At 51.1% G+C, this 24,692-nt stretch overlaps 1 protein-coding gene and 1 long non-coding RNA gene across 2 annotated transcripts in view; one reads left to right on the top strand and one right to left on the bottom strand.

Moving 5' to 3' along the window:
* MTMR7 (myotubularin related protein 7) overlaps positions 1-24,692 on the bottom strand; it is a 90,867-nt gene that overhangs the window by 17,098 nt on the left and 49,077 nt on the right. Inside the window, exons 5-7 of the mRNA XM_036454676.2 lie at positions 19,321-19,449; positions 13,367-13,501; positions 6,418-6,550 (exon numbers count right to left, since the gene is read on the bottom strand). Of these exons, the coding sequence (XP_036310569.1) occupies positions 6,418-6,550; positions 13,367-13,501; positions 19,321-19,449 (397 nt within the window). The remainder of the gene's footprint in view (positions 1-6,417; positions 6,551-13,366; positions 13,502-19,320; positions 19,450-24,692) is intronic.
* On the top strand, positions 2,913-3,344 carry LOC118728301. Its single transcript, XR_004990860.2, has 3 exons — positions 2,913-3,058; positions 3,211-3,216; positions 3,311-3,344. It is a non-coding gene; the product is annotated as an uncharacterized LOC118728301 (long non-coding RNA).

Below are 24,692 nucleotides of genomic sequence, written 5' to 3' on the forward strand. Positions count from 1 at the left end.
ATGTTGATTTGAAAAGGCGGCCTCAATGGTTGGACAAAAATGAGGCTCCGCAGCCCACGCCAAAACCTGACTTGCATGCGAAAAAAGTGATGTTGTGTGTTTGGTGGAATTTTAAAGGAATTCTTCATTATGAACTTTTACCATCTAACCAAACCATTACAAGTGCAGTGTATAGTGCCCAATTGGAAAGGTTAGCCCAAGCTTTAAGAGAAAAAGAACCCGCGCTGATTAATCGGAAGGGCGTAATTCTTCACCACGATAACGCACGACCACGTACTGCAAGAATCACTGCTGAAAAACTGCGCCAGTTGGAATGGGAAGTTCTCCCTCAACCTGCATATTCTCCTGATATTGCCCCTTCCGATTACCATTTGTTTTGTTCTTTGCAAAACTTTCTTCTTGGAAAAAAATTTAATAATGAAGAATGCCTCAAAAATGCACTGACCGAATTTTTTGCATCAAAATCATAAGAATTTTACAACAGAGGGATTAAAATGCCTCCTGAGCGTTGGGCACAAGTAGTAGAAAACAACGGCAACTATATTGTTGATTAAATTTTGTTGTATTGTTTAAATAAATTCGATTTAAAAAAGTATTAGAAAACGACATTATTACTAGACCTAATACTAGCATTGCCTGAGTCAGCAGCTTAGAAAACACACACACACACACACACACACACACACACAGACAGTGCACAAGTGTGTAACAGCCATGTGTGTAATAAACACATCTGTGTGAAAATGCATGCATACACACACGTGGACACTGGGCCTCTGTTCCTGGCTCGGGACCCACTCCCACCGGATGGTCAGCAGGCTGCGGCTTGCCTCTCTGGAAAAGAACGCGCCAAGGAACCGCCCACACAGCCTGACATGTGGCTTATTACATTTCCTTTTCTGAAAACTTGTGCTGAGTGGACACGGGCCATGTCACAAGGCAAGCACTTCCACGCCTGGGAAACTTGCTGTTTTGCCCCCACCTCTCTCTCTCTCTCTCTCTCTCTCTCTCTCTCTCTCTCTCTCTCTCTCTCTCTCTCTCTCTCTCTCTCTTGTTCCAGGGCCAGGCCGGGGAGGAGCCTGCAGCTGAAGTATGTACCCTTGACTGGAATCGAACCTGGGACCTTGCAGGCCAACCCTCTATCCACTGAGCCAAACTGGCTAGGGCTCATTGCTAATTTTTGATCTTGGTAACTGGTGTCTTCTCTCTCTGTTTTTTAATCTTTACCTGTGGATGTTTTCCCCATTGCTTTTTAGAGAGAGTGGAAGGGAGGGAAGGTGGGCCGAGGTCCCTCTACCCAGCCCACTGCCTGGGCAGGCCGTGAAGCCAGACGGTAAAGGGCGTGGCGTCTGGATTCACGCTAACGAGGTGAAAACCTTGGCTCTACCACTTACTGTCGTGAGCGCCACAAGTTTCTCAGCCTCTGTTGCCTCAATTTCATCATCTGTAAAACGGGAACATTAAGAATATTGCAATAAAGGTTGCGATAAAGACGACTTGGGTAAATATACCTTTAAATATTACACAGATTAATCAGCCAATCACTCCGTAAACGTAGCCTGGCGGTGCAGGGTGGTTATTGGTGATCCTGGACAATATCGAAGCAGCCAACCAGCCGAGACCACCGTGCCGCCATGGAAAGTACCAGGCTCGGGTTCGGCTTTGTTACGTCATCCTGGTTAGGACGCACTCCTAAAACCTGACTATAAAAATCTCTGTAAATGCCGCAGGCCACACTCTACCCCGAGAGAAGCAGGCCTTGGAGAACAGCCGGCCGTGCTGTGGGCAGCCTGGCAGCGCCCACGGCAGAGCACAGCGGCCTGGGACCTAAGGGTGCCCCCTTCCCCTCGGCAGCCACACGCTCAGGGCCCTCACCCAAATGCTGCCAACGTCCTGAATGAGCCCGGAAGCAGGTGCTTCTCATCCGAGTGTCCCGATGACGACGCAGCCTGGCCTACGCCTTAACTGCAGCCTTTAAGATTGTGGGCGGGGGGACCCTGGTTCCCTTTTAGATACAGGTTTTCCTCTTCAGATTCACCCTTTTGCAAGCAAATTTGCTTTGCAAAGGTGTGAATTTGCTTTGCAAAGGTGTGAATTTGAAGTGGGAAACCTGTATGAGACATGCCCACTCCTCACTCACAGAACCTGGGAGATAATGTGTACTTGTGTACTGCGTGTTTGTTTTTTAATGCAATAAGCCAACTACAGAGAGTATCTATCTATATCTATTTTTATATATACATATATATATCAATAAAAAGAGGTAATATGCAAATTAGGCCGGGACTCGGTAATGACCAGACAGGAGGAGGTTGGCACGCAAGTGAGGCCTGGGGCGGAGATGGAGATGGGGGGGTGGTGGTGGTGGCCTGCCCGCCGGCAGCCCTGGAGCGGACACAGGCCCAGGCCCCAGCCCCCAAGGTGCAGGTCTGGCCTGACTCGCACGGTGGCCAGTGCTGCGTGAGTCAGGCGCGGGTCCCGGCCCCCCACGGGGTGCCTCCTTGCACGGCAGGAGGTGGGCCCCTTCTCATGTGATTGCTGGGCCTCTGCTTTAGTAAATAAAGAAGGAAAAATTAAAAACTGGCCTGTCATCCTTCCATGCTAATACAATTATTTTTGCTGGACAGTCTCTCCCAGTCTTTCTTTTGTAAAAACAATATATATATATTTTTTTTAATTGATTTTTTTACAGAGAGGGAGAGAGTTAGAAACATCGATGAGAGAGAATCATCGGTCAGCTGCCTCTTGCACATTGATGATTCTCTCTCATCGATGTTTCTAACTCTCTCGCCCTCTCTGTAAAAAAATCAATTAAAAAAATATATATATGCCCTTGACCGGAATCGAACCTGGGACCTTTCAGTCTGCAGGCTGATGCTCTATCCACTGAGCCAAACTGGTTTCGGCTCTCCCAGTCTTTCTTCATAGATATGATTTACCATGGAGTAAATCAGAGTAGTCGTACAATTTTACAGCCTGAATTTCTCACTTTCTCCCATGTTACAATGTACACATACACTCTTAACATTTATAATTTTTAATGGATGTAAAATTTTCTGTTAAGAGAAGGAGCAAAATTGCTCTAGCCAGTTTTGCTCGGTGGATAGAGTGTCGACCTGTGGACTCAAGGGTCCCAGGTCCGATTCTGGTCAAGGGCATATACCTTGGTTGTGGGCACATCCCCAGTAGGGGGTGTGCAGGAGGCAGCAGATCAATGTTTCTCTCTTATCTATGTTTCTAATTCTCTCTCCCTCTTCCTTCCTCTCTGTAAAAAAAAAAAAAAAGAAGAAAAGAAATCAATAAAAAAAAGAGATGGAGCAAATTTATTTAATCTACTATTATTACCGTATTTTCCGGTTGTATAAGACGACTTTTGAAACGAAAAAAAGCCTACTCAGATTGGCCAGAGTCAGAGAGGCGGTCTATTAAAAAAAGAACTGGTGTTGCCTCGGAAGTGGGGGGTAGTCTTATACAGCGAATATAGGCCTAAACCTATGTTTTAACTGTAAAATTAGGGGGTTGTCTTATACGCCGGGAAAATACGGGTAGACATTCCTGTGGCCTCCAAACTTCCATTATAAAAATAGGCATGTTATGGCTTTCTTTTTTTAAACCATATTTTGGGTTAGCCCCCGAGGGGAGGCAACCTGGTAAAAATACAGTATGTCTCTCCAAACAGAATATATTGTATTATGTTTCTTTAAGCCAATTTCATGACCCCAGAAATATCCGAAGTACCAGTTTTATCACATATTTTCGTTTTTAAAAACACTAAGGGAAAAATGGTAACTGGAAGCTTTAAGTTTCGTTTTTTAAATTACCAGAGCAAGCTTAAATGTCTTCCTATCGTTTGTTTGTTTCAACTTACGCTGATGGATATTTCTCTCTCATCCATGTTTCTAACTCTCTATCCTTCTCCCTTCCTCTCTGTAAAAAAATCAATAATATATATATATTTTTTAAAAAGTCAGCTGATGAAACCACTAACTGAAGAACAGAAAGAAGGCCCTGGGGGCTCCGTTGGTTAGAGCGGTGTCCTGACACCCCAAGGCTGCAGGCTCCACCCCCGGTCAGGGCCCAGCGAGAACCAGCTGATAAATGCACACTGAGGTGGGACAACAAATCCATGTCTTCCCCCCCTCCACTCTCCCTCTAAAAAGTCAACAAATAGCCGAAACCGGTTCGGCTCAGCGGTAGAGCGTCGGTCTGCGGACTGAAAGGTCCAGGGTTCGATTCCGGTCAAGGGCATGTACATTGGTTTCGGGCTCATCCCCGGTGAGGAGTGTGCAAGAGGCGGCTGGTCGACGTTTCTCTCTCATCAGCGTTTCTTGCTCTCTCTCTCCCTTCCTCTCTGTAAAAAATCAATAAAATGATAAAGAACATTATAAACTGACAAACCAAAAGATAGATATAGAGACAGTAAAGCAACAAGCAGACTGTCAAATTACAGCGGGGAGGTTGGGGAGATCTGGGGGAGATAAGAGATCAACCGAAAAACTTGTATACATGCATATAAGTACAACCAATGGACACAAATCTCTGGGGAGGAAGGGTATGTATGGGAGGGGGGGGCATTGGTATATGTACAAAAATAATTTAATAAAAAATATATTAAAAAAATATATTAAAAAAACAAATAAAAAGTCAACAAATAAAACTTTAGAAAAAGAAACATAAAAGAGCAGCAATGATCTGATAATAATGAGCACTCCTCATACTACAGTTAGACCACCCTTTCCACGGCAGGGCCAAGCAAGTCCAATTTTTGAACCTTAAACGCACGGGGACAGCCAAGCTGCCGAATGACAATCTCCAGAGGCCTGGGCGGCTCGGAGCACGGTCACCGTGACCTGACATGGGGATTCCCCGAATTCCCTGGGACGGCAGAGGAGACGGCTCTGGGGCTCTGGGGCCGGGCTGTTTCCCCCTGCAGCAAAGACGTTCTTCTAACACAGTGGTCGGCAAACTCATTAGTCCACAGAGCCAGATATCAACAGTACAACGACTGAAATATTTTTTAAGAGCCAAATGTTTAAATCTTAAACTTCTTCTAACGCCAATTCTTCAAATAGTCTTGCCGAGGCCATAGTATTCTGTACAAGAATGACGCTCAAGGGGCCAAAGAGCCGCGTGTTCTGCAGCTTGCTGACCACAGTTCTAACCTTTCCAATGCTCAGTGCGGAAGTGTCTGCGGCCAGGGGCCTCCATTGGAGATTCACAGCCGTCACGGCTGGCAGGGCCCCTGGAAATCCTTAGTCTGACCCTCTTCCTTTCACAGCAAACACAGCCCCGCGACGGAGACGGACGGCCCGAGGAACCCGGAGAGAGGATGGAAGCCAGGCCCCTCCAGCCCCACCCTTAGGCCTCACCGCACCCGCCTGTCCCCACTCAGCAGAGCCCCCCAAGGACGGAGAGCACGGGTGCCTCCTGGAGAAAACCACCCAGCACTTCCTTTGTCCCGCACACGCCTGTCCTGCTCAGACAGCCTGGGCCCCGGCACTCGGCGCCCCGTCCCCGGCCTCCCCCCAGGGGCGCCCCCTCCCCGGCCTCCCCCTGGGGGCGCCCCCTCCCCGGCCTCCCCCCGGGGGCGCCCCGTCCCCGGCCTCCCCCCGGGGGCGCCCCCTCCCCGGCCTCCCCACAGGGGGCGCCCCCTCCCCGGCCTCCCCACAGGGGCGCCCCCTCCCCGGCCTCCCCCAGGGGCGCCCCCTCCCCGGCCTCCCCCCGGGGGCGCCCCCTCCCCGGCCTCCCCACGGGGGCCCGTTCGGCGCTCACAGCCTCGCCGGTCCCCGGGACACACGCCCTCCCTTTTTCCAGTTCCCACGAGAACCAGGAGTGGTGACGGTGCCAACAGATTCCTCCTTGGGCCTTGACGGTCACAATGCAGCTGGTTTCGCCTGAAATGCAGAATCTCTGCTCCTCGGCGTGCGGCTCGTTTGGCCACATGAATGATTCCTCTGTGTAACATAATCTGTCATCCTAACGCCCTCCACCGCGTGTCTGTGTGTGCCCTGGTGCCCGGGTCCGAGGGGTGAGTGGGTGTCACTCAGCTGTGGGCACGTTGCCTGGGGTGCCGCTGTGCAGATGGGGATCGGGACCCCCCAGCATCCTCCCATCGACTCAGCTCATGGACCGCATCTCTGCTCCAGAACCAGCGGCCGCTCTGGATGAGGCTCAAACTGAGATTAGGAGGGAGAGGCCTGCCTGCTGTCCACGTCCCCGTGACACACAAAAAATAAATAAACCAAAGTCACCGCAATCGGACCTGCTTCCCAACGTGACCCGCGGGGCAAACAGCGTCTTGGTAGAAAGACAGTGTTAGCATGCGAAGGCTATCTCGTTCCGTTTTGGCACGAAAACATTCCACTGCCTTTTTTTTTTCCTCCTCTCTCTCAGTGCTGTGCACAGGAAGCGGCTTACCTTCCAGCATCTTCTGCAGACTGCTCCTCATGACGTGGATGTTCTCGATCCCGATGAACTGGAACTTGATGTTGGAGTAGTTGTCCTCGTTCTCGTAGCCTTTCCCGGCAGCACGGTTCGCCATGGCGTTGAGCTGCAGGGGTCGGCAACACAGAACAGTCACCCCTAACATCCCGGACAGGAACCCGCTGGGGCGTGCGGCAGCCATCCCGAGCAGCATCCGCAGTGTTTTACATCACGGGAACGGTGTACTGAGCTGTGTAGTTTCAGACATGCATGCTGAGCTTGTTCCTGACAACATACATGTGTCAACATGGGCAACACTGAGCTGGGAAGGGTTCTATGGATACACGTTCTACGGGTGAACTGCCTCTCGCCGTTCCCTGTCACCGGGGCCAAAGCAAATAGGACGGAACCAGCCTGCCCTGATCACGTACACAGACATCAGACATTAAAACCTGTGATCGGTGGAGGAGTCCCAGCGGACACGGTGAGTGCCAGTGTGAGGCCTGCGGGTTACATGGTTACCTCCTCCAGCCTCATGCCGCCAGGAAGCACGCTATCAAACAGGAATGGTTGCCTACAAGGATCGTCCAGACGGCCAAGTAAACCTCGGGCGGGAACCACTGGGTGCAATGAGAAGAGGGCGTGCAGACGCTGCCTGCAGAGGCCTGTCCTCTAGCCACCTTACTTCCATCTGGGGGCCTGTTGAGAGGGCTGGAATCACTTTTATGACCATAACCAGAGGCCCGATTCACGAAGATTCGTGCAAGAATGGGCCTTCTTTGTCCTGGCTGCCAGCACTTCCTTCGCTCTGGCCGGAGCCGCCTTTCCGCCTTCCGTGCTGCCCAGCAGCCCCGAGCAGCTGGGGTGGTGCTGAACACCCCCGACTGCTAGGCATCTGTGTATGCAAATTAACCCGCCATCTTTGTTGGGTTAATTTGCATACTCACTCCTGATTGGCTGGCGGGCGTTGTGAAGGTACAGTTTCCAATTTGGCAAAAGTTACAGAAGAAAAACAGAGGTTGCAAGTGATAGGGGGCCTGCCCGCCAGTCCCTATCCACATCGTTCCCCAGGATTGTCTTCCTATGTGGACTAAATTATATTAAATTTCAATCTACTCTATACAATAAGCCTATATAATACAAGGGTAATAAATATGCAAATAGACTGAACAACAGAACTGAACAATCAAAGAGTAATATGCTAATGATATGCAAGGCTGCTCAACTGCTCGCTCTGATGTGCACTGACCACCAGGGGGCAGATGCTCCCATGGGTAGGTTAGCTTGCTGGTGGAGTCCAGCCGATGAGGACTGAGCAAGATGGGCCAGACATCCCCTGAGCCCTCCCGCAGTCCCTCCCCAGCTCAGTCGTGCACCAACGGGGTCCTTCAGCCTGACCTGTGCCCTCTCGCAATCCGGGCCCCCTTGGGGGATGTCGGAGAGCCCGTTTCAGCCAGATCCCACAGGCCACTCCCCTGAGGAGGGCGCCAGATGCAGGGCTCGTGGCTGGTGAGAGCTGGTGGCAGCCTGAGCCTCTCCTGATGGGGAGCGATTGGGTGTGAGCCCGCGGCAGGCACAGTGGGGCCGGGATGGTACGAGCTGCAGGCAGCATTGGACTGTGGGTTTCGGCCCGATCCCTGCAGACCACCCAGAGGGACCCCACCTTGCACAAATTCGTGCACCAAGCTTCTAGTAGTGAAATAGTCCTAAAGATAATTTCCTGTTTCAGTGGGAAAAAAGAAAAAAATCAATACTACCTCAGGGGCTCCTGTAATCCTTGTTACAAAGAAGCTACGTGAAGTTCGTAATTTAAATAACGGAAGCCGAGTGTTTTAGAAGCGAAGTGTGAACCGGCCGCAGGTGCGCGCCATTTCCACAGGGGCCCTGCTCCGTGATGTCGCTCAAGTGACATCAGCTGGGCCATGGCGGCCCCTCAGACCCCCTCTTCCGAGGCACTAAAGACTGTCACCTTTCTCCCCGGCATGCTACAGGAATAAAGGCTTTGGACTTAATCCAGGGGAAAAAATTAAAATGATGTTATTTTTAAGACTATGTACATTCATGCTTTAAAATGTTTACATACTTTAGGGGGAACGTTTCTTCGTATAATTATTTTCCAAAGCCACTGGCTTGTCCTTTACAGCGAGCTTCCTAAAACAAAACGATTCCCAGGGCGATGGTGAGTGCCCTCCTGCCACCTGAACCCTAGGGTTATTCTCTAGCTGGAATAATTCAAGAGTACCTGCTCAGAGGCACTCCTCGTAAACAGTGCAGTGAATAAATCCAAAATACTTTCATAGTTATTATTATTATAACCTATAATTAGGAGTCTGTTCACATTTTTACGTAGTTGATCGCCTAAAACCTGGGAGAGTTTAGCGGTAGTCTTAGAAGCAAAGAAGCAACACAAGGTGGCCTCTTGAAAGTCAATGGCACTTCTCACAGTGAACAGAAGGTGGCACTATTTAGCCTCCCACCCAAAGTGTACTTCCTCAAGGTTTCTACGCATTTCACGGGACCTAATATGATAAGGTGGCAACAGTGGAACCCTCAAAGCAGGAAATACAGTTTTAAAAGTAATAAAAAATTCAAGAAGCTATCCTGGACCACTGGACCAATTATGCATATAATTTATGTAATTATATAGTATATGTATTCAGATAAAAGTCCCTTATATAACAAAACACTAGTAGTCAATCTAATGTGGTCTCCCATCTCTTTGGGTAAGAACTTCATTTCAGCTCGTGCTCTCTCTCTCTCCCTCTCTTTTTTCCTCCCTCTCTCTCTCTCTCTCACTCTCACTCTCTCACTCTCACTCTCAGTCTCTCACTCTCGCTCTTCTCTGTCTTCTCTCCCTCTCCCTCCCTTTCACTCACTCCAAAAGCGAATAGAAAACATATCCTCCAGCGAGGATTTTTTTCAAAAACAAAAAAACACTAAGGAAAACCTATTTTATTTCAGCTCCTAAAAATCCCCAGGTAGATAAAACAAGGAAGGTAACTACATTCCAGTCTCAGTTTACGCTTAAGAAACACGGCGGACAAATGAGAAGTGGAAAGAGGTCCCCTGTTTCTAACCGAACGTCACCCGGCTGTTGGGTCATCTCAGCATCTTTACGTTCAGCAGAGCTCCTCGATGAAACAAAAGGAGCCTACTCCTTCCTCAGCGAGCACTTAGTGAGCGCCCACTGTGTGCCAGGCAGTGGGCACAATGAAAAGATGAGCAAGACGCTGTTCCACCGCCACACGCTCATCTCTGAGCGGGAGGGAAGCTCATAGCACCTCGTGGCAGGGCTGGGCGGGAGCTCAGTGACTGGAGCCGGAGGCGGCAGGAGCTCACATCGGGAGCAGCCCCAAGCGGCCACGGGACCAGGGGGGTGTTTCATGAAAGAAGGAAGACTGGAGACGGACGGTGATAATCGGGAAGGACGGAGAGAAAGGGATGGGCATTCCAGACAAAACACCGAGGACGACAGGAGGTGGGGAGTGAAAACCAAAGGAGCAGGTGGGTGTCGGGAGCCCACCCGTGGCAGCGAGGTGGCGGCGAGGTGGGAGGTGCGTGTGCGGTGGCAACGGCAAGGGAAGAAGCTGGAAAATCTTCTGAGAGCCTGGCAAACAGGCCGATGGAGATGCTCAGACTTGATCTGTGGCCCTGGAGAGCCACGGAAGGCTTCCAAGCAGGTTTAATGGAAAACTCTGCGAGTTAGTGTCCATGACACCGAGACCCGCTGGAATTGGCAGGGGGGTTGGGGGGCACAAGTTCCGGGAGCTGTGGGCCTTGTCTATGTCCTCACCTGGCACAGGACAGGCCCTCGGTGAGGAGCCAAGACTGGCTCGTCCCCCAAGTAAATATCAATTAGCGAGATGACACTGGCAGGTGAGCAGTCTGAACATGGAAAGAAAAAGAACCCGGTTCTTCCCCTCATCCTAAACCAGCCCATCGAGCACAGCAAAACCATAAAAGCTTCGTCAACGCTCGTCTTGCGATCGAGTTAAAGGTCAGCCTGGCCGCTGCCTTAGCTCCGAGGCTCAGGTTTCAGCCGAGCACATTCGACACCTGAATCCTAACGGGAGCCGGGCCCCTGCCGTTGGGAATGGAGAAGAGACGTTGACCTTGGCAGGAGGGCTGGGCCGCGTCCCAGCCCGGGGTGTCCAGTGATTGTCCTCTCTGCCTCCCTGTCTCTGCTGAGATAAAGAGCCTTCCATCGTCCGATAAACATGAAAACACGGGATGCGTGTCCCTCCTGCAGCTACTGCCCATCACGGCGCCTCCTCCCTTCTCATCCCGAAGGACACCCTCGCAGAGTGACACTCAGCTGGGAACCTCGGTCCCACTCCACTGAGAACTCCCGTCCCATACGTGCCGCACAATGATCTGCCCCTCGTGATGGGCCATTCGGACGGGGGAGGGCACTGCCTGGAGCACCCGCTGCCTTTTCTTCTTCCTTCCCACGGCTCGGCCTGGGGAAGGGCGCTGTGGAGAGTGATAAGAGGTAAACATGTCTATAAAGCTGGACAAGCCTGCAATTCTCTCTCCGTTGGTAGTCCCTGCTTTCCTGGATAACACTTACTGACCATCACTGCCTCCTGGCATAAGAGGCCAAGGGCTGAGTCTCCTAGAACAGTGGTCGGCAAACTCATTCGTCCACAGAGCCAAATATCAACAGTTCAACGATTGAAATTTCTTTTGAGACGCATATAAGTATGACCAATGGACACAAAACTCTGGGGAGAGAAGGCATGTATGGGAGTGGAGGGAGCAATGGTAAGATATGTATACATATAATTTTTTTTTTTTTAAAAAAAACACCTATTACAGCTAAAAAAAAAAAATTCAGCAGCAAAGTTGCATCATCAAAAAAAAAAAAAAAGTTTCTTTTGAGAGCCAAATTTTTTAAGCTTAAACTTCTTCTAACGCTACTTCTTCAAAATAGACTCGCCCAGGCCGTGGTATATTTGGAAGAGCCACACTCAAGGGGCCAAAGAGCCGCATGTGGCTCGTGAGCCGCAGTTTGCAGACCCCCGTCCTACGGCATGTTCATGTATGTGGGATCCTGGGGGAGGAGGCGAACAGTTCGCTAACACGGAGACCCACACGGACTTGAGTTCACTCTAGCATCCCACTTGCCACTGCCCACCCGCCGGAACAGACATGGACTCTGTCTTCAGGCTGCCGAGGGCGACACTCTGAACCAAGATGGACAGACAGGGTCTTGGAAGGTATGACAGCTCTCAGCGAGCAGTTTAAGCCTCACGTGGAGCGTGTGGGTAAACATGCAGAGAGGGCACCCCTGGCAGCGATACCAGCTTTCTCTAAGGGATCGGCATGAGACATCTCATCGTGGAGAGTAAACACACTCGGTGCTAAATATACCCTTCCAATCAGATCCTTTGGATTAATTCGTTTTAAATCTGGCCTGTGCCCGGCTCACCAGCTGCCACATTTCCCGGGAGATTTACAGAACACGGTATATATACACTTGGCTCACCGGCCCTTAAGTGAGAAGGCAAGTCAGTTTGCCTTTACCTAAACCTGGGGAAACAGCACAGGAGAAGGGCACCCCGATTCTGTCCAGCCCCCCATCTTTCCTTCCTTTTCTGTCCTGTCTTCAGTGTACATGACTGAGAAGCAGACATCCTTGGAGTCTCTCCTGACCCTGACCGTTAGGGAGAGCAGAACAGTCTGGCTGGTGAGGCTCAGGGGTTGAGCATCGACCTATGAACCAGGAGGTCACGGTTCGATTCCCGGTCAGGGCATATGCATGTGCCTGGGCTGCGGGCTCGATCCCCCGGAGTGAGTGTGCAGGAGGCAGCCGATCAATGATTCTCATCATTGATGTTCTATCTCTCTCTTCCTCTCTGAAATCAATAAAATATACAGACACACATAGATAAAAGAATAGTTGTACTTGTCCTTCACAAAAGGCACAGCGAAGAGGAGGGAAGGCAGTCCAGCTGAGAAAGAAGGAGCAGAGCACATCTCGGACAAGGACAGCAGGTCAGAGAGTTTCTGGCATCATTAGGTGAAAGGCTTCAGGCAGAGAAAGTGTCCCCCAGCCCACTCCAGCCCTCCCGTCTGAAGCTCGTCTACACGTAGTGCTTTGAGGGAACCCTTCCGTATCCTCTGCTGGGACGGGGTCTGGCTGGGACACCTGTCTTATACCGGGCACCCTCTCTGCTCCGCACACCCGCCCTGCAGCCGCACTCCCACCAGAAACGCAAGGGTGTGCGTGTGGCACCGGCCTCACACCGGGAAAACGTCCAGTGGAGCGACCCAGGCCATGAGCCACAGCCCTGATGAAACGGGACTCAGGGGAGCACTGAGAATGGCCAGGGTCTAGCTGTCTACGCACTAGACAGCGTCCACTTCTCATAATTTCTCACATCACCCAGAGTACGGACTATGTCTGCAGTGACCTGTTCTTAACACCCGTATAGAGTTTGGTTAATAAAAGTCCACAGGTTTCAGGTGCACGATTCTGTGTACTGTGCTGTGTGTTCAGCACCCCAGGCCAAGTCTCCTCCCATCAGCTTTATCCTCTCTTCACCCTCTTCTACCTCCCTCCGCCCCCTTCCCCTCTGACAATCACCATACTGTTTGTCTGCGTCTATGAGGGTGTGTGTGTGTGTGTGTGTGTGTGTGTGTGCACGCGCGCGCAGGGTTGGGGATTGCTTCATCTCTTCTCCTAGAAATTTCAGGAGCGTGATCTATAACATTAAACAACACATATGTGGTGCATGCACTGTGTGTCCAGCACAAGGGGGAGTATCAGAGCAGGAGCCTAGGAGCCGGGCAGCAGCCTGCAGAGCAGAGCAGCCGGGTGCTGACTGTGCAAGGGGAGGAGCGATCTCAGCGGGGAAGGCAGCCCGTCGCTCTGCCTGGGTCCAGTCCCCGACTCAGAGCTGCAAAGGCGCGCGTCCGAATGGCCAGACGGGACACTTACTTTGGGCCGCGTGTCCACGACGTAAATGAAGTCGCTCCCCGGGTTGGCTTTCCTGATGGCCTGGAGCATCTGCTCGTCTTCCAGGCACCGGGCGCTGAAGCCGGACAGGGGCTGGCTGCTCCGGCAGATGGAGGCCTGCGGGGAGGGCCACACAGCAGCGTCAGACAAGTGTGCAACGGACGGACGGTCACCACGGAGACCCACCGGGCGGGCTGCCTGACAAGGCGGCCCCGGCTCACGTAGGCCCCCGCAGTGGCTGGCTGTGCATCAGTTTCTGCGGGAAATCAGAAGGTGTACGGATGCTTGGATGGGATCCAATTGACCATCACTCTGTCACAAAGATGGCTGCACCCACAGCTGAAGCCAAGTTCCTTCAAGGAGCCTTAATGAGCAATCAGCAGGGACCTGAGGCTATGTCCTCCCTAGCCCCCATGGGGCTTGACAAGGGTGGGACTGGCCAGGTCTGGATCTAGCCCAATGGGGGGGGGGGGGACCAGCTACCCGCTGGTCTGGGTCTCAAGCGATTTTGAGGCATATTGTGGGTGGGCGGGGACTTGACTCTGGGTCCCGTGGTACGCCCCAGACTCTGACAAGAGAAAGGTTTTCATATCCATTTTATTAATTTTCTTTTCATCTCTGACACTTCTGTTATAGAGAAAGGGCAAATAGCAATATTAAACTATTTCCTCTAATTAATCTCCCTTTAATGTGCACAAATTTCGTGCACCGGGCCACTAGTAACTAATATTTTAAATTTTTTTTTTTTTTATTGATTTTTTACAGAGAGGAAGGGAGAGAGATAGAGAGCTAGAAACATCAATGAGAGAGAAACATCGACCGGCTGCCTCTTGCACACCCCCTACCGAGGATGTGCCCGCAACCAATGTACATGCCCCTGACCGGAATCGAACCTGGGACCTTTCAGTCCGCAGACCAACGCTCTACCACTGAGCTAAACCGGCTTCGGCGAGTAGTAACAAATATTTTAAAATGCCTGCCATCGTGTTTTACTGGCCCATTTAGAAACATCACAAACACTCAAGACCACGTCTAATCCTGAAGGAGGGACTTCTGAGTGTGAAGTGAGCCATGGCTGCCCTGGCGTGGGTACCTACGGGCAGCGGGCACACACCCAGGCTCACCCAGGAGGGACGGAAGCGAGGGGTTCCTCTGGGCTCAACCTGCCTTCTATTCTGCAACCTTCCTAGTCTTCGATTCCAACAGAGCATGTTGTGTTGCTCCATAATATGTGTAACAGCACGCACATTTCCGTGGTATTCACAGGCAAGAACAGGTACAGCCTCACAGCTAAAGAACTTAGTTTTTGTGGCCAAGTTCCTTTGATGGATTGAGGTTATCTTTTAGCCGAAACCAGTTTGTCTCAGTGGATAGAGCGTCAGCCTGCGGATTGAAGGGTCCCGGGTTCGATTCCGGTCAAGGGCATGAACCTTAGTTGCGGGCACATCCCCAGCAGGGGGCATGCAGGAGGCAGCTGATCAATGACTCTCGCTCATCGATGTTTCTAGCTCGCTCTCTCTCTCCCTTCCTCTCTGTAAAAAATCAATAAAATATATTTTTAAAAAAGAGAGATTATATTTTAATATCTAAACTAAGCTGGAGTCACCAAGTACAACCAATCTAGGAATGACTCAAATCCTCTACCCCGAGGGTGTGAGCCTCCTGGGTGTGAGGATGGAGGCATGGGGCCCGGGGGAACCGAGAATAGCCCCGGTGGAGCCCGCTCGGGGTGCCACGCCACGGGCTCTCCAGGAAGAGGCATCGGGCTCTGAGCCAGGCACGGCTTAACTGTCCCTAGGCTCAGCCCAGGACGAGGCAGCTAGGGTTTCAGGTTCCCCATAAAACGGGGAGCTTGGCACTCCTCTGCGGGAGGGCGGTGCTCCTCCCTGACTCTGCCATCGTCGGGCGGGCGGGGACCGTGGCAGGACCCGCCGCGCAGAGCCACCAGGCACGGAGCCGGGCAGCCGTCTCAGGCTGGGCGCCTCTGCAGCCCGGCCGAGCGGAGGTGGCTCCAGGAACTCCCGGCCTGCCGCCAGGAGGAGAGCGAAAGGCTGGAGGAGAGCGAAAGGCTGGCCGGGTTGCTCCAGCTTAAATTTTATTTTTTTTTCCCCTGCAGCCAAATAATGTCTTCAGTGGATGCTGTTAAGGATACGGTTGCTGTGGAAACACAGGATCTCGACTCTCCAGGTTTGGATGCCACACCTGAACCGTGCATTTTCCTACAAGCTGCCGGAGGACTGGGGATGCTGGGAGGAGAGAGACAGCCAAGCTCTGAGGTCACGCTGTCGTCTTCCTAAGGGCCCTCCCTCCGGTAGTGGTTGCCTCCTCCAGAAAGTCCTCCAAGATTCACATTTCTCCGTGGGCCACCCAATCGTCCCTCCACCACCCCCAACCTCCATCCCACCGTCGTGTCTCCCTGCTGGCCTGACCCTGGGGCCCCTCCACCAGCCTCCTGCACACGGTTCCTGGACTGTCTGGTAGGACAATGGTGAGAGGCAAAGGAGCATATGCATCTCTGCCCTGACATTCTGAGCTGGGTGACTCCAAGCAAACCACACAGCCTTTCAGCACACGTCCCATGGCTGTGAGGGGGGGAAGGGACGGAGGGTCTGACATGGATGAAGGATGGCCAGCTTGGGGGAGGACCAGGGGGAGGGGGAACTGAGGGAGGAACCAAAGGGGTGGAGGGCAGGTACGTCCAATGGGGAAAAGGCAGTCCCCACTCCTGGCCTTCACGGAGGGAGCCTGTCTCGGGCTGTTTCTCCCACCACCAGGGGGCAGGCTCTGCCCCTGCTCGGGGGAAGCTGACTGCACAGAGCACCTCTGAGCTGCCTCTACCCCATACCTGATCTGGGCTAAAGAGTTAAGGACAGCTGCCACGGGGCAGTTTCTTAGGTTCTCGCAGAGGAGTGTGCCGGGAGGGAAACATTTAAATGGTGAGCATTTGTCCGAGGATGCACACACCGCACTACAGAATAGCACACGAGGGCACCGGGCACCTGGGGAGCCGTGGGGTCTGGGGAGGCAGGGGAAGCCGGGCTCTGCAGTTTGTAAACAATTCGATCCTATTCTGAGGCGTTCCACACCTGCCCTTCATAATGCTCACCCTTTCCCAAGAACCTCGGAACAGAAAAATAAAAAGCAGTCAGACAGCACTACACTCACATTTTAAATACCCAGCACATCCCTGCCTCCTCACAATAAAAGAATAAAAGGCCCCCTCTTGTTTCTCTATAAATGGATGCTACAACCCCCCCCACACACACAAAACAAACAAACAAACAAACAAACAAACAAAACCAGCCAAAACCGGTTTGGCTCAGTGGACAGAGCATCGGCCTTCGGACTGAAAGGTCCCAGGTTCGATTCCAGTCAAGGGCATGTACCTTGGTTGTGGGCACGTCCCCAGTAGGGGGTGTGCAGGAGGCAGCTGATGGATGTTTCTCTCTCATCGATGTTTCTAAGTCTTTATCCCTTTATCACAGAGTCCTCTCTGTGAAAAATCAATAAAATATATTACAAAAAAACAAACAAACAAACAAACAACAAAAACCCACAGGTAAATGTTACTGGCATCCTAATTTCAAGCACAGCATCGTAAACTTCCCTACTCATTCCATCATTTCTTTTTCTTTTACAAAAAGGATTCACATTTTTCCTTTGCCTCTGACCATTGCTCCAGTTCTGTAAAGGTTGGACTATATTTGGAGTGAAATAATAGGGACATTAATAAAATACTCGCCATTTTTAGACCCCAGTTCAGAGCAGTGAGTGTAACTAAAAATACGATCACTCACGGCCTTTCAGCTAACGGAGCTCACCCCGCTCGGTGAGTGTTTTCCTTCAAAGCGGGCCTCGCGCGAGGCCGCTGCTCGCTCTGGGAATAGCTCGCAGTCGCTTTGCAAAAGCCTCCCTTTGGAACCTGGCGGACCTACCCTCCTCCCTGCCTGCAGGCGCATGCATATCATCCACACTCACACACACACCTGCTGCAGCCGTCTACACTCACACACACACACACACACACACACACACACCTGCTGCAGCCGTCTACACTCTCACACACACACTCTCACACACACACACACATACACACACACACACACACACCTGCTGCAGCCGTCTACACTCTCACACACACACTCTCACACACACACACACATACACACACACACACACACACACCTGCTGCAGCCGTCTACACTCTCACACACACTCTCTCACACACACACACACACTCACACACACACCTGCTGCAGCCGTCTACACTCTCACACACACACTCTCACACACACACACACATACACACTCACACACACACCTGCTGCAGCCGTCTACACTCTCACACACACACTCTCTCACACACACACACACACACACACACACACATGCTGCAGCCGTCTACAGCAAGCACGTCACACTCAAAGGCTAACATGGGCCAAATACTAGCAAACGAGGCATGCGGCCCCCAGGGCGCGAGTTTTGACACACTTGGTCTACAGCTGCACTTGGCTCTGAACCCACAGACATACTATCTAGCTGGAAAGCCCACCTTCTGCACCTGGCTAAAAGTCAGATAGCTTCCAACGTGGGTGGCAAAGACCATTCTCGTCTTCCCAGGTTTGTTTTCTTGTCCTCCACAGAAATGGAACCACAGCGTTTAGCTGTTCACATGCTTACCACAGACTGTGTTTTCTCACCTGCTCTGGGCAGTTCTGACCAACAGATGTGAGCAGAAGTGTCACGTGACCGTTTCAGAACCCTTCCCCCAAAAGCTGATGACGACTGGTTCTGAAGTCATCTCTTATACCCTCCGATGAGGCCAAGCCCCGGGGTGGCGGACCAGACAGGTGCAAGGGGCATGGGTCCCTGACCCGTAAGTGGTGGAGAGCCACAACCTCAGGCCTGCACTACTCGCCTTTGGAGTTTTAGGTGAGAAAGAATGAAGTTCCACCCTGTTTAAGCCACTGTAGCGTGGCTCTGTTGGCGGCAGACACATCTAATTCTAGCATTTACAAATCATGTTAAAAAAAAAAATAAACCCATTCTTGCCCTAGCTGGTTTGGCTCAGTGCACAGAGCATCAGCCTGAGGACCAAAGCGGTCCTGGGTTTGATTCCGGTCAAGGGCATGCACCTCAGTAACAGGCTCCTCCCCAGCCCAGGCCCTGGTTGGGGGCGCATGCAGGAGGCAACCAATCAATGAGTTTCTCTCTGTCTTTCCCTCTCTCTTCCACTCTCCCTAAACATCAATGGGAAAATATCCTCAGGTGAGGATTTTTAAAAAAAGGTTAATTAATTAAAAAATAAACCCATTCTCCATAAGCAAATATTTCATATGTGGGAGACATTCCAAAAATGTGCCATTAAAAAGAAGAAGTGGGGGGGGGCAGTGGATTCGAGGTGCTTTTCAAAGAGAGGCATTGCAAAGGATCTGTGTGAGCAAACATGGCACCTTTCTCCACTCACTCGGAGATTAAGTTCAGGCGTTTTCTGACTCCGTCCCATTATTTTATTGTCAGATAAGTGCAATGAGCTAAGGGTCCCGGCATAGGTGTGTTGTGTCGTACCAAATGTGCTTCATACAGGAGAATACATGTTCAAATGGCTCTACTATCTAAACAACACAATTCTGTCACTGGGAAATCTTGTTCAAAGGGCTGAGAAGTGAGGGTGATAAGGTTTCCATTTATTTTTCCCGTCAGAATGAATAAACACTCAGAATTCACAATGAATGATCTTGAACCACTGTGAAAGATGAATCATACTCTGGAAAATAACAAACATCACCTAGGGTAATGTCTAAGAACGTGCTTGAAACAGGAGGGCCATGCCCGCAGGCCTCTGAGAAGAAGGCAAGCACACACACAGCCGGAGGAAAGCCTGCTGGTGATAACAAAGGCGCCCCGGAGCCAGCACAGAGGCCAGCTGGACTCACGTGGCTCTCCTTGCTGTAGTAAGACAGGGCAGGAAACCGCCGTCTGCTCCGGAACTTGGAGCTCCCCAGGATGATGTGTGCGGTGGCCGACTTGGGAACGTACAGCTCGGTCGGGTAGGAGTCGCAGACCTGTCGCAGGAAGCACAGAGGACTTTTAGGCCATCTAGCCACGAAGAGTTCAAGTCCCGCCCACCAGACTTACAGGTGGGTGTCCACGGAAACGTCCCAGAGGAGGCTATTGGGGGAAAGCCCAAGGCCCCTGCAGAGAAATGAGGGAAGGGCTGCTGCGTCGACGGCATCAGAGCGAAGGGATGTAAGATGCTCTTGAGCCCCTGCCCTGTGCATGGCCCCTTCCGGGGACTCCCCGTGGGAGGCGAGACAGTGACAAGGGGGCAGCTCTTCCATCCAAAGGGACACGTGGCAATGCTGCACCCTGGCAGCTGAGAAACCTTAGCTGCCTGCCCTGATTGAAAGACAGCCCTGCCCGGCCCTGGCCGGGTAGCTCAGTTGGTTAGGGCAGCATCCAATGCAACAAGGTGGTGGGTTCAATCCCCGGTCAGGGCACATGCAAGAATCAACCAATGATTGCATACATAAGTGGAACAACAAATCGATGTTTCTCTCTCTTTCCTTTCCTCTCTCTCTCTAGAATCAGTCAGTCAATATAAAGAAAGATAGTCTGACTGTGGGAAACACAAGCACCAGCAGAGCTGTCCCGTCTCTGTCCGTGCACACACTGTGTGCATGCCTGCCCCCGGGGCCTCCCTCCATACTCCTTTCTTCGACCTTCCCGCCTCCCATCCATTCTTCACGGGCCAACCTCATTCCATCTCCTTCAAGAATCCTCCCGCATCTTTCCCCACACCCTACACCCCAGCTCCCGGCTCACGTGGACTTCTGACTCCCGGCACAATGAAGCAGCTTATTTTTGTTTCTCCTGCGCCAGTTTTATAAGAAATGATTTGTGCCGATTTTATAAGAAATGGTTTGCTCACTCCATGCAGCCCTGGCAGTGATTCCCACCGTGGACACAGCTATGTTGGCTAGGGGGAAGGGCTGCAAGCTGCTGGCCAGCTAGTCCTACCCCCTGGTTGAACTCCTGGTCGAGAGGACAATTTGCATATTAGCCTTTTATTATATAGGGTGAATTAAGAATAAGGAAGTAATGGGTGAGATGCTTTAGCATGCCTTCAAAGGATCTTGCGATTCAGTCGGAAATCAGCGCTCTAGGACCTGGCTCTGACTTGCCGACCTCGTGACCTTGGGAAGTCCCCCTACACAGAGCGCTGTGGTTTGATCTCTGAGTCAGAAATAGTACCCCATGGGGCTGGTAGAAGGATGAAACCCGGTGACACCATGACAAAGGACATCATACGCCACTGGGTCTGACTCAGTGTTAGAAGCGGCAGCAGCAGCAGATTTGTGGCCGGACACACTGTGCTTTGACATCAGCCAATCCCTCTCTTGGCAAAGTGACGGCGGCTCCGAGGGCAGTTTGTGGGCTTTGCCAAAGCAAGTGGCTACTTCCTGGAAGTCAAGCACCCTCCTGGGCGTTTCAAGAGGACCCCTCGAGCCAGGATAGCGACAGTGGAAGTGCTTTATCCGATGGCCTCGGTCCATCGTCCCCCCCAAGCCCCATTTTTCATGCTGGAGAGATGGGGCTGAAGTGATATCTGAGCCTGGGAAGCTCCCACCATGCTCCCCGAAGGTCCTTCCCTCGCCTGCCTGCACTGCCTCCCTCTGTCACCAGACAGGAGAACAACATGGGGCAGGAGGGAAAGAAAAGGGCCCCACTTGTAATGTCAGCCTCCTGTCAAAGACATTTTAGGGACGATCACCAGACCTGAACGTGGGCTTTGGTACAGATGCTCTGGAGGAAAATCCGCTCCTACAACATGGGGCCCAGCCCACGAGGACCCGGGAGCTTTTCCTGGAATCACAGCCACAGACACCGGGCTTCCTCCCCGCGTCTGACCTCCCTTAGTCAGTGAGCGAGGACATTACCACACAGACCACACCTGCTTGTCTGCGGTTCAGGAGACATGCAGTCATTGCATCCAGCCAGTAACATTTTCTTAAAATAACACTTTTAGAAGGGAAATGGGTTTGTTTTCAGTAAGTTGGGGATTACCTACTTTCTTCTTATAACAACACCATGGAATTGCAAAGTTATTTATGATTAAACTAGAGGCCCAGTGCACGAATTCGTGCATGGGTGGGGTCTGGCAGGCCTGCCCCTATTGGGGTTGATAGGGCAGGCAGGCCGGGGAGAGGGGACATGGTAGGTTGGCTGGCCGCTCTGCTCCTGATTGGGGTGGGGGTGTGCCGATCAGAAGGTGATTGGGGCAGGGCCGGCTGGGGGGAGGGGCTGCGAGCTGTTGGCCAGCCAACCCTACCCCCTGGTTTAACTTGTGGTGGAGAGGACAATTTGCATATTAGCCTTTTATTATATAGGGTGAATTAAGAATAAGAAAGTAATGGTTGAGATGCTTTAGCATGCTTATAACATACAGCCTTTCTTTTTTTATTTTTTATTTTTGTTAAACCTCACCTAAGGATATTTTTTACATTGCTTTTTCAGAAAGAGTGGAACGGAGAGGAGAGAGAGAGAGAGAGAGAGAGAGAGAGAGAGAGAGAGAGAGAGAGAGAGAGAGAGAGAGGGAGAGAGAGATGTGATGGAGATACACTGACTCGTTGCCTCCTGCCTGTGCCCCGATTGGGAGCAGGGAGCAAACCCACAACCCATGTACATGCTGCTGACCAGGAATTAAACCTGTGACCCTCTGGTGCACAGGCTGAGGCCCTTATCCCATGAGTCACACCGGCCAGGGCAACATACTGCCTTTCTGAGGCCCTTACCCCATGAGTCACACCGGCCAGGGCAACATACAGCCTTTCTGAGGCCCTTACCCCATGAGTCACACCGGCCAGGGCAACACACAGCCTTTCTGAGGAGCAAGAGGTGAGCTAGGAACTCGGGCTTCTGCCAGGTCCTCTGATGGCCTCCCATGGCCCTGATGTGGACCGAAACTGGGACGGCACCCAGAGAGAAGGCAGACATCCAGAGCTCACGCTCCTTGACACTCAGCCCCGCCCTACTCAGGGACCCGGCTACTGTCTATCCACCCAGGGTCCTCTCCCTCCTCGAGGAGAAGACTCTCCTGCCTCTCCTGGTCCCTGGGCTCTCTCTCCACAGAGCAGGAAAGGCAGGCCTTTGTGGCTGGCAGGTGCAAGGCCCGGGAGCTCACCACCCCGAGCCCAGACAACAGTGGTCAGGCTTGTACCAGCCTCAGGGCCACTGCTCCAGGAGCGCAGCGATGCCAGTCACGGGGCCTCCTGCTCTCCTGTGGGGTCTCTTGGTCAGCAGCTGGGGCATTCTGATGAGCACTTGCATGAAAAGCTCCAACTGAAGCGAAAGCATCTTTGGAAAACAGTCAGGCTCACAATGCCCGGTAACTCGGGTTTCAAGGCACAACTGCTTAACCAAGCTGAAAAAAGTAAATTCATCCCGCGTTCACGAAAGTCAACAGCACTTCCAGCTGGAAATTAAAACAAGCCGAGGTAGCACTGGCTGCTGCCATTTTTGCAACAGGCTCACGCAGTTACAGGCCAAAATCCTGACAATGAATGACGCACAGCACAGTGTCTGCCACACAAATCCTGAAACCCACTCATGGCCATTCCCAAACTATTGCCTGGTTTGGAAAAATCACATACAAACACTCGGAGAGAGTATGAGAAGCCCAGAAAAGTAGCAAATGCTTCCCTCCCCCTTTTTATTAAATATTGGGGTGGCACTGGTTAACAAAATTACACCGATCTCAGGTGCACAGTCCTGTACCACATCATCTCCACACCTACTGTGTGCTCACCACCGCAAGCTCTTCTGTGGAATGTTCTTTATACTGATTGCCGCAGCCAATGGAAGTAGATTGGGTTAAAATGCGTTCTGCATCATCTTTTATTAATAAGGAAACAATTTTCTTTGACCTCCACTAAATGAATTAGCCTGCCTGCAGTGCCTACGTGTGTCTGGGCTGGCCGTGCCAAGAGGAATCGTTTTTGGGAATTCTTTCACTCACCAGACAGGTATTACTGAACACTTACTACCACTTAGGCATTATGTTAGGTGCTGGGGCAGTAAAAAAGACAAAAGAGTTGTTGACTTCAAGGCCTGATCTTTGTTGGCCAGATTACAATCTCCCAGTGAATGTATTCTGAATTGTAAGACAGGGTCCAACTGAGGGGCCATTCCAGGCACCTTACTCAGATCTCTGTATTTCCTGAGGACGAGTCCCTCCACTGAGCACTTTGAAGTAAGAGTTGGTTGCCAAGAACTGAGATATATCTACATAGATCACTTTTCTTTTCAACACTTGGGACCTAACATTTATTTCAAGGAATTTATGATGTCATGGAAGAAGAAGAATATGAGCAGCATAAAATGATTTATATAGAAATCAAAACAATACATGAAACGTAGCTATGGAGAACAAAATTTTTTAAAAAATTACTGGGTTGGATTATACTTTTAAATTCTATTCCAAGATAGATAGATTAAGAATTTAGCCTAGCAATGAATGTCAATTATGTTATATAATAAAAGATAATTTCAGGAGCTGGGCACAAAAGAAAATCTTACTTTAGACTCTAGGGGTGTCGAACTCAATCAGAGAAGGGGCCAAAATCTAAAATCCAGCCTAAATCGCGGGCCGAATGGTTTACTGAACAATCATAAACTGTCATTGTGATGGAAACGCAGCGGAGTCAGTGATGACAGCGCAGTGCGGGCCACATTGCAAGGCCTGGCGGGATGGATTTGGCCCATGGGCCTTGAGTTTGACACATGTGCTTTAGAGGGTTAGACTACCATGCACCGTGTCTTATCAATAGCGATAATAGTGATGACGACAGAGACGATGATGACAATAATAGTAATTAGCCTACCCAAGAGCAGTGAACAGAAAATGGCAGAACTGTCTTTGTCCTCTCTGGCTGGGGCCATTCCCACCTGGACAATAGCTTCCTCTCCATAAGACGGCACCTCCAGCTCCACTGACCTCAAAGAATTTGTGAGAGGAAATAACTCATGTAAAGGAAGGAAGAAAAATTAAACATCAACTCAACCATGAGGTTAAAAACCAAAGTACTAGATGAAGACACAACCTTCCCAATGCAGGATTCGTCTCAAAATTTTTGAAAGAATCAACTTTTTTTTTTTTTTTTTTAATATTTCTAGATTGGTAATAAATAAAGGTGCATCATCTTTCCCCCTATTTCAATGATATTTGTAAAAACAGAAAATTCCCTGGGTTTTCACCTTTTCTGTTTCAACACAGTCGGCATATTGTTAGTATTGGTTTGCTGCATGT

This window comes from Pipistrellus kuhlii, unplaced genomic scaffold (genome assembly GCF_014108245.1).
Source record: "Pipistrellus kuhlii isolate mPipKuh1 unplaced genomic scaffold, mPipKuh1.p scaffold_m20_p_3, whole genome shotgun sequence".
NCBI lineage: Eukaryota > Metazoa > Chordata > Mammalia > Chiroptera > Vespertilionidae > Pipistrellus > Pipistrellus kuhlii.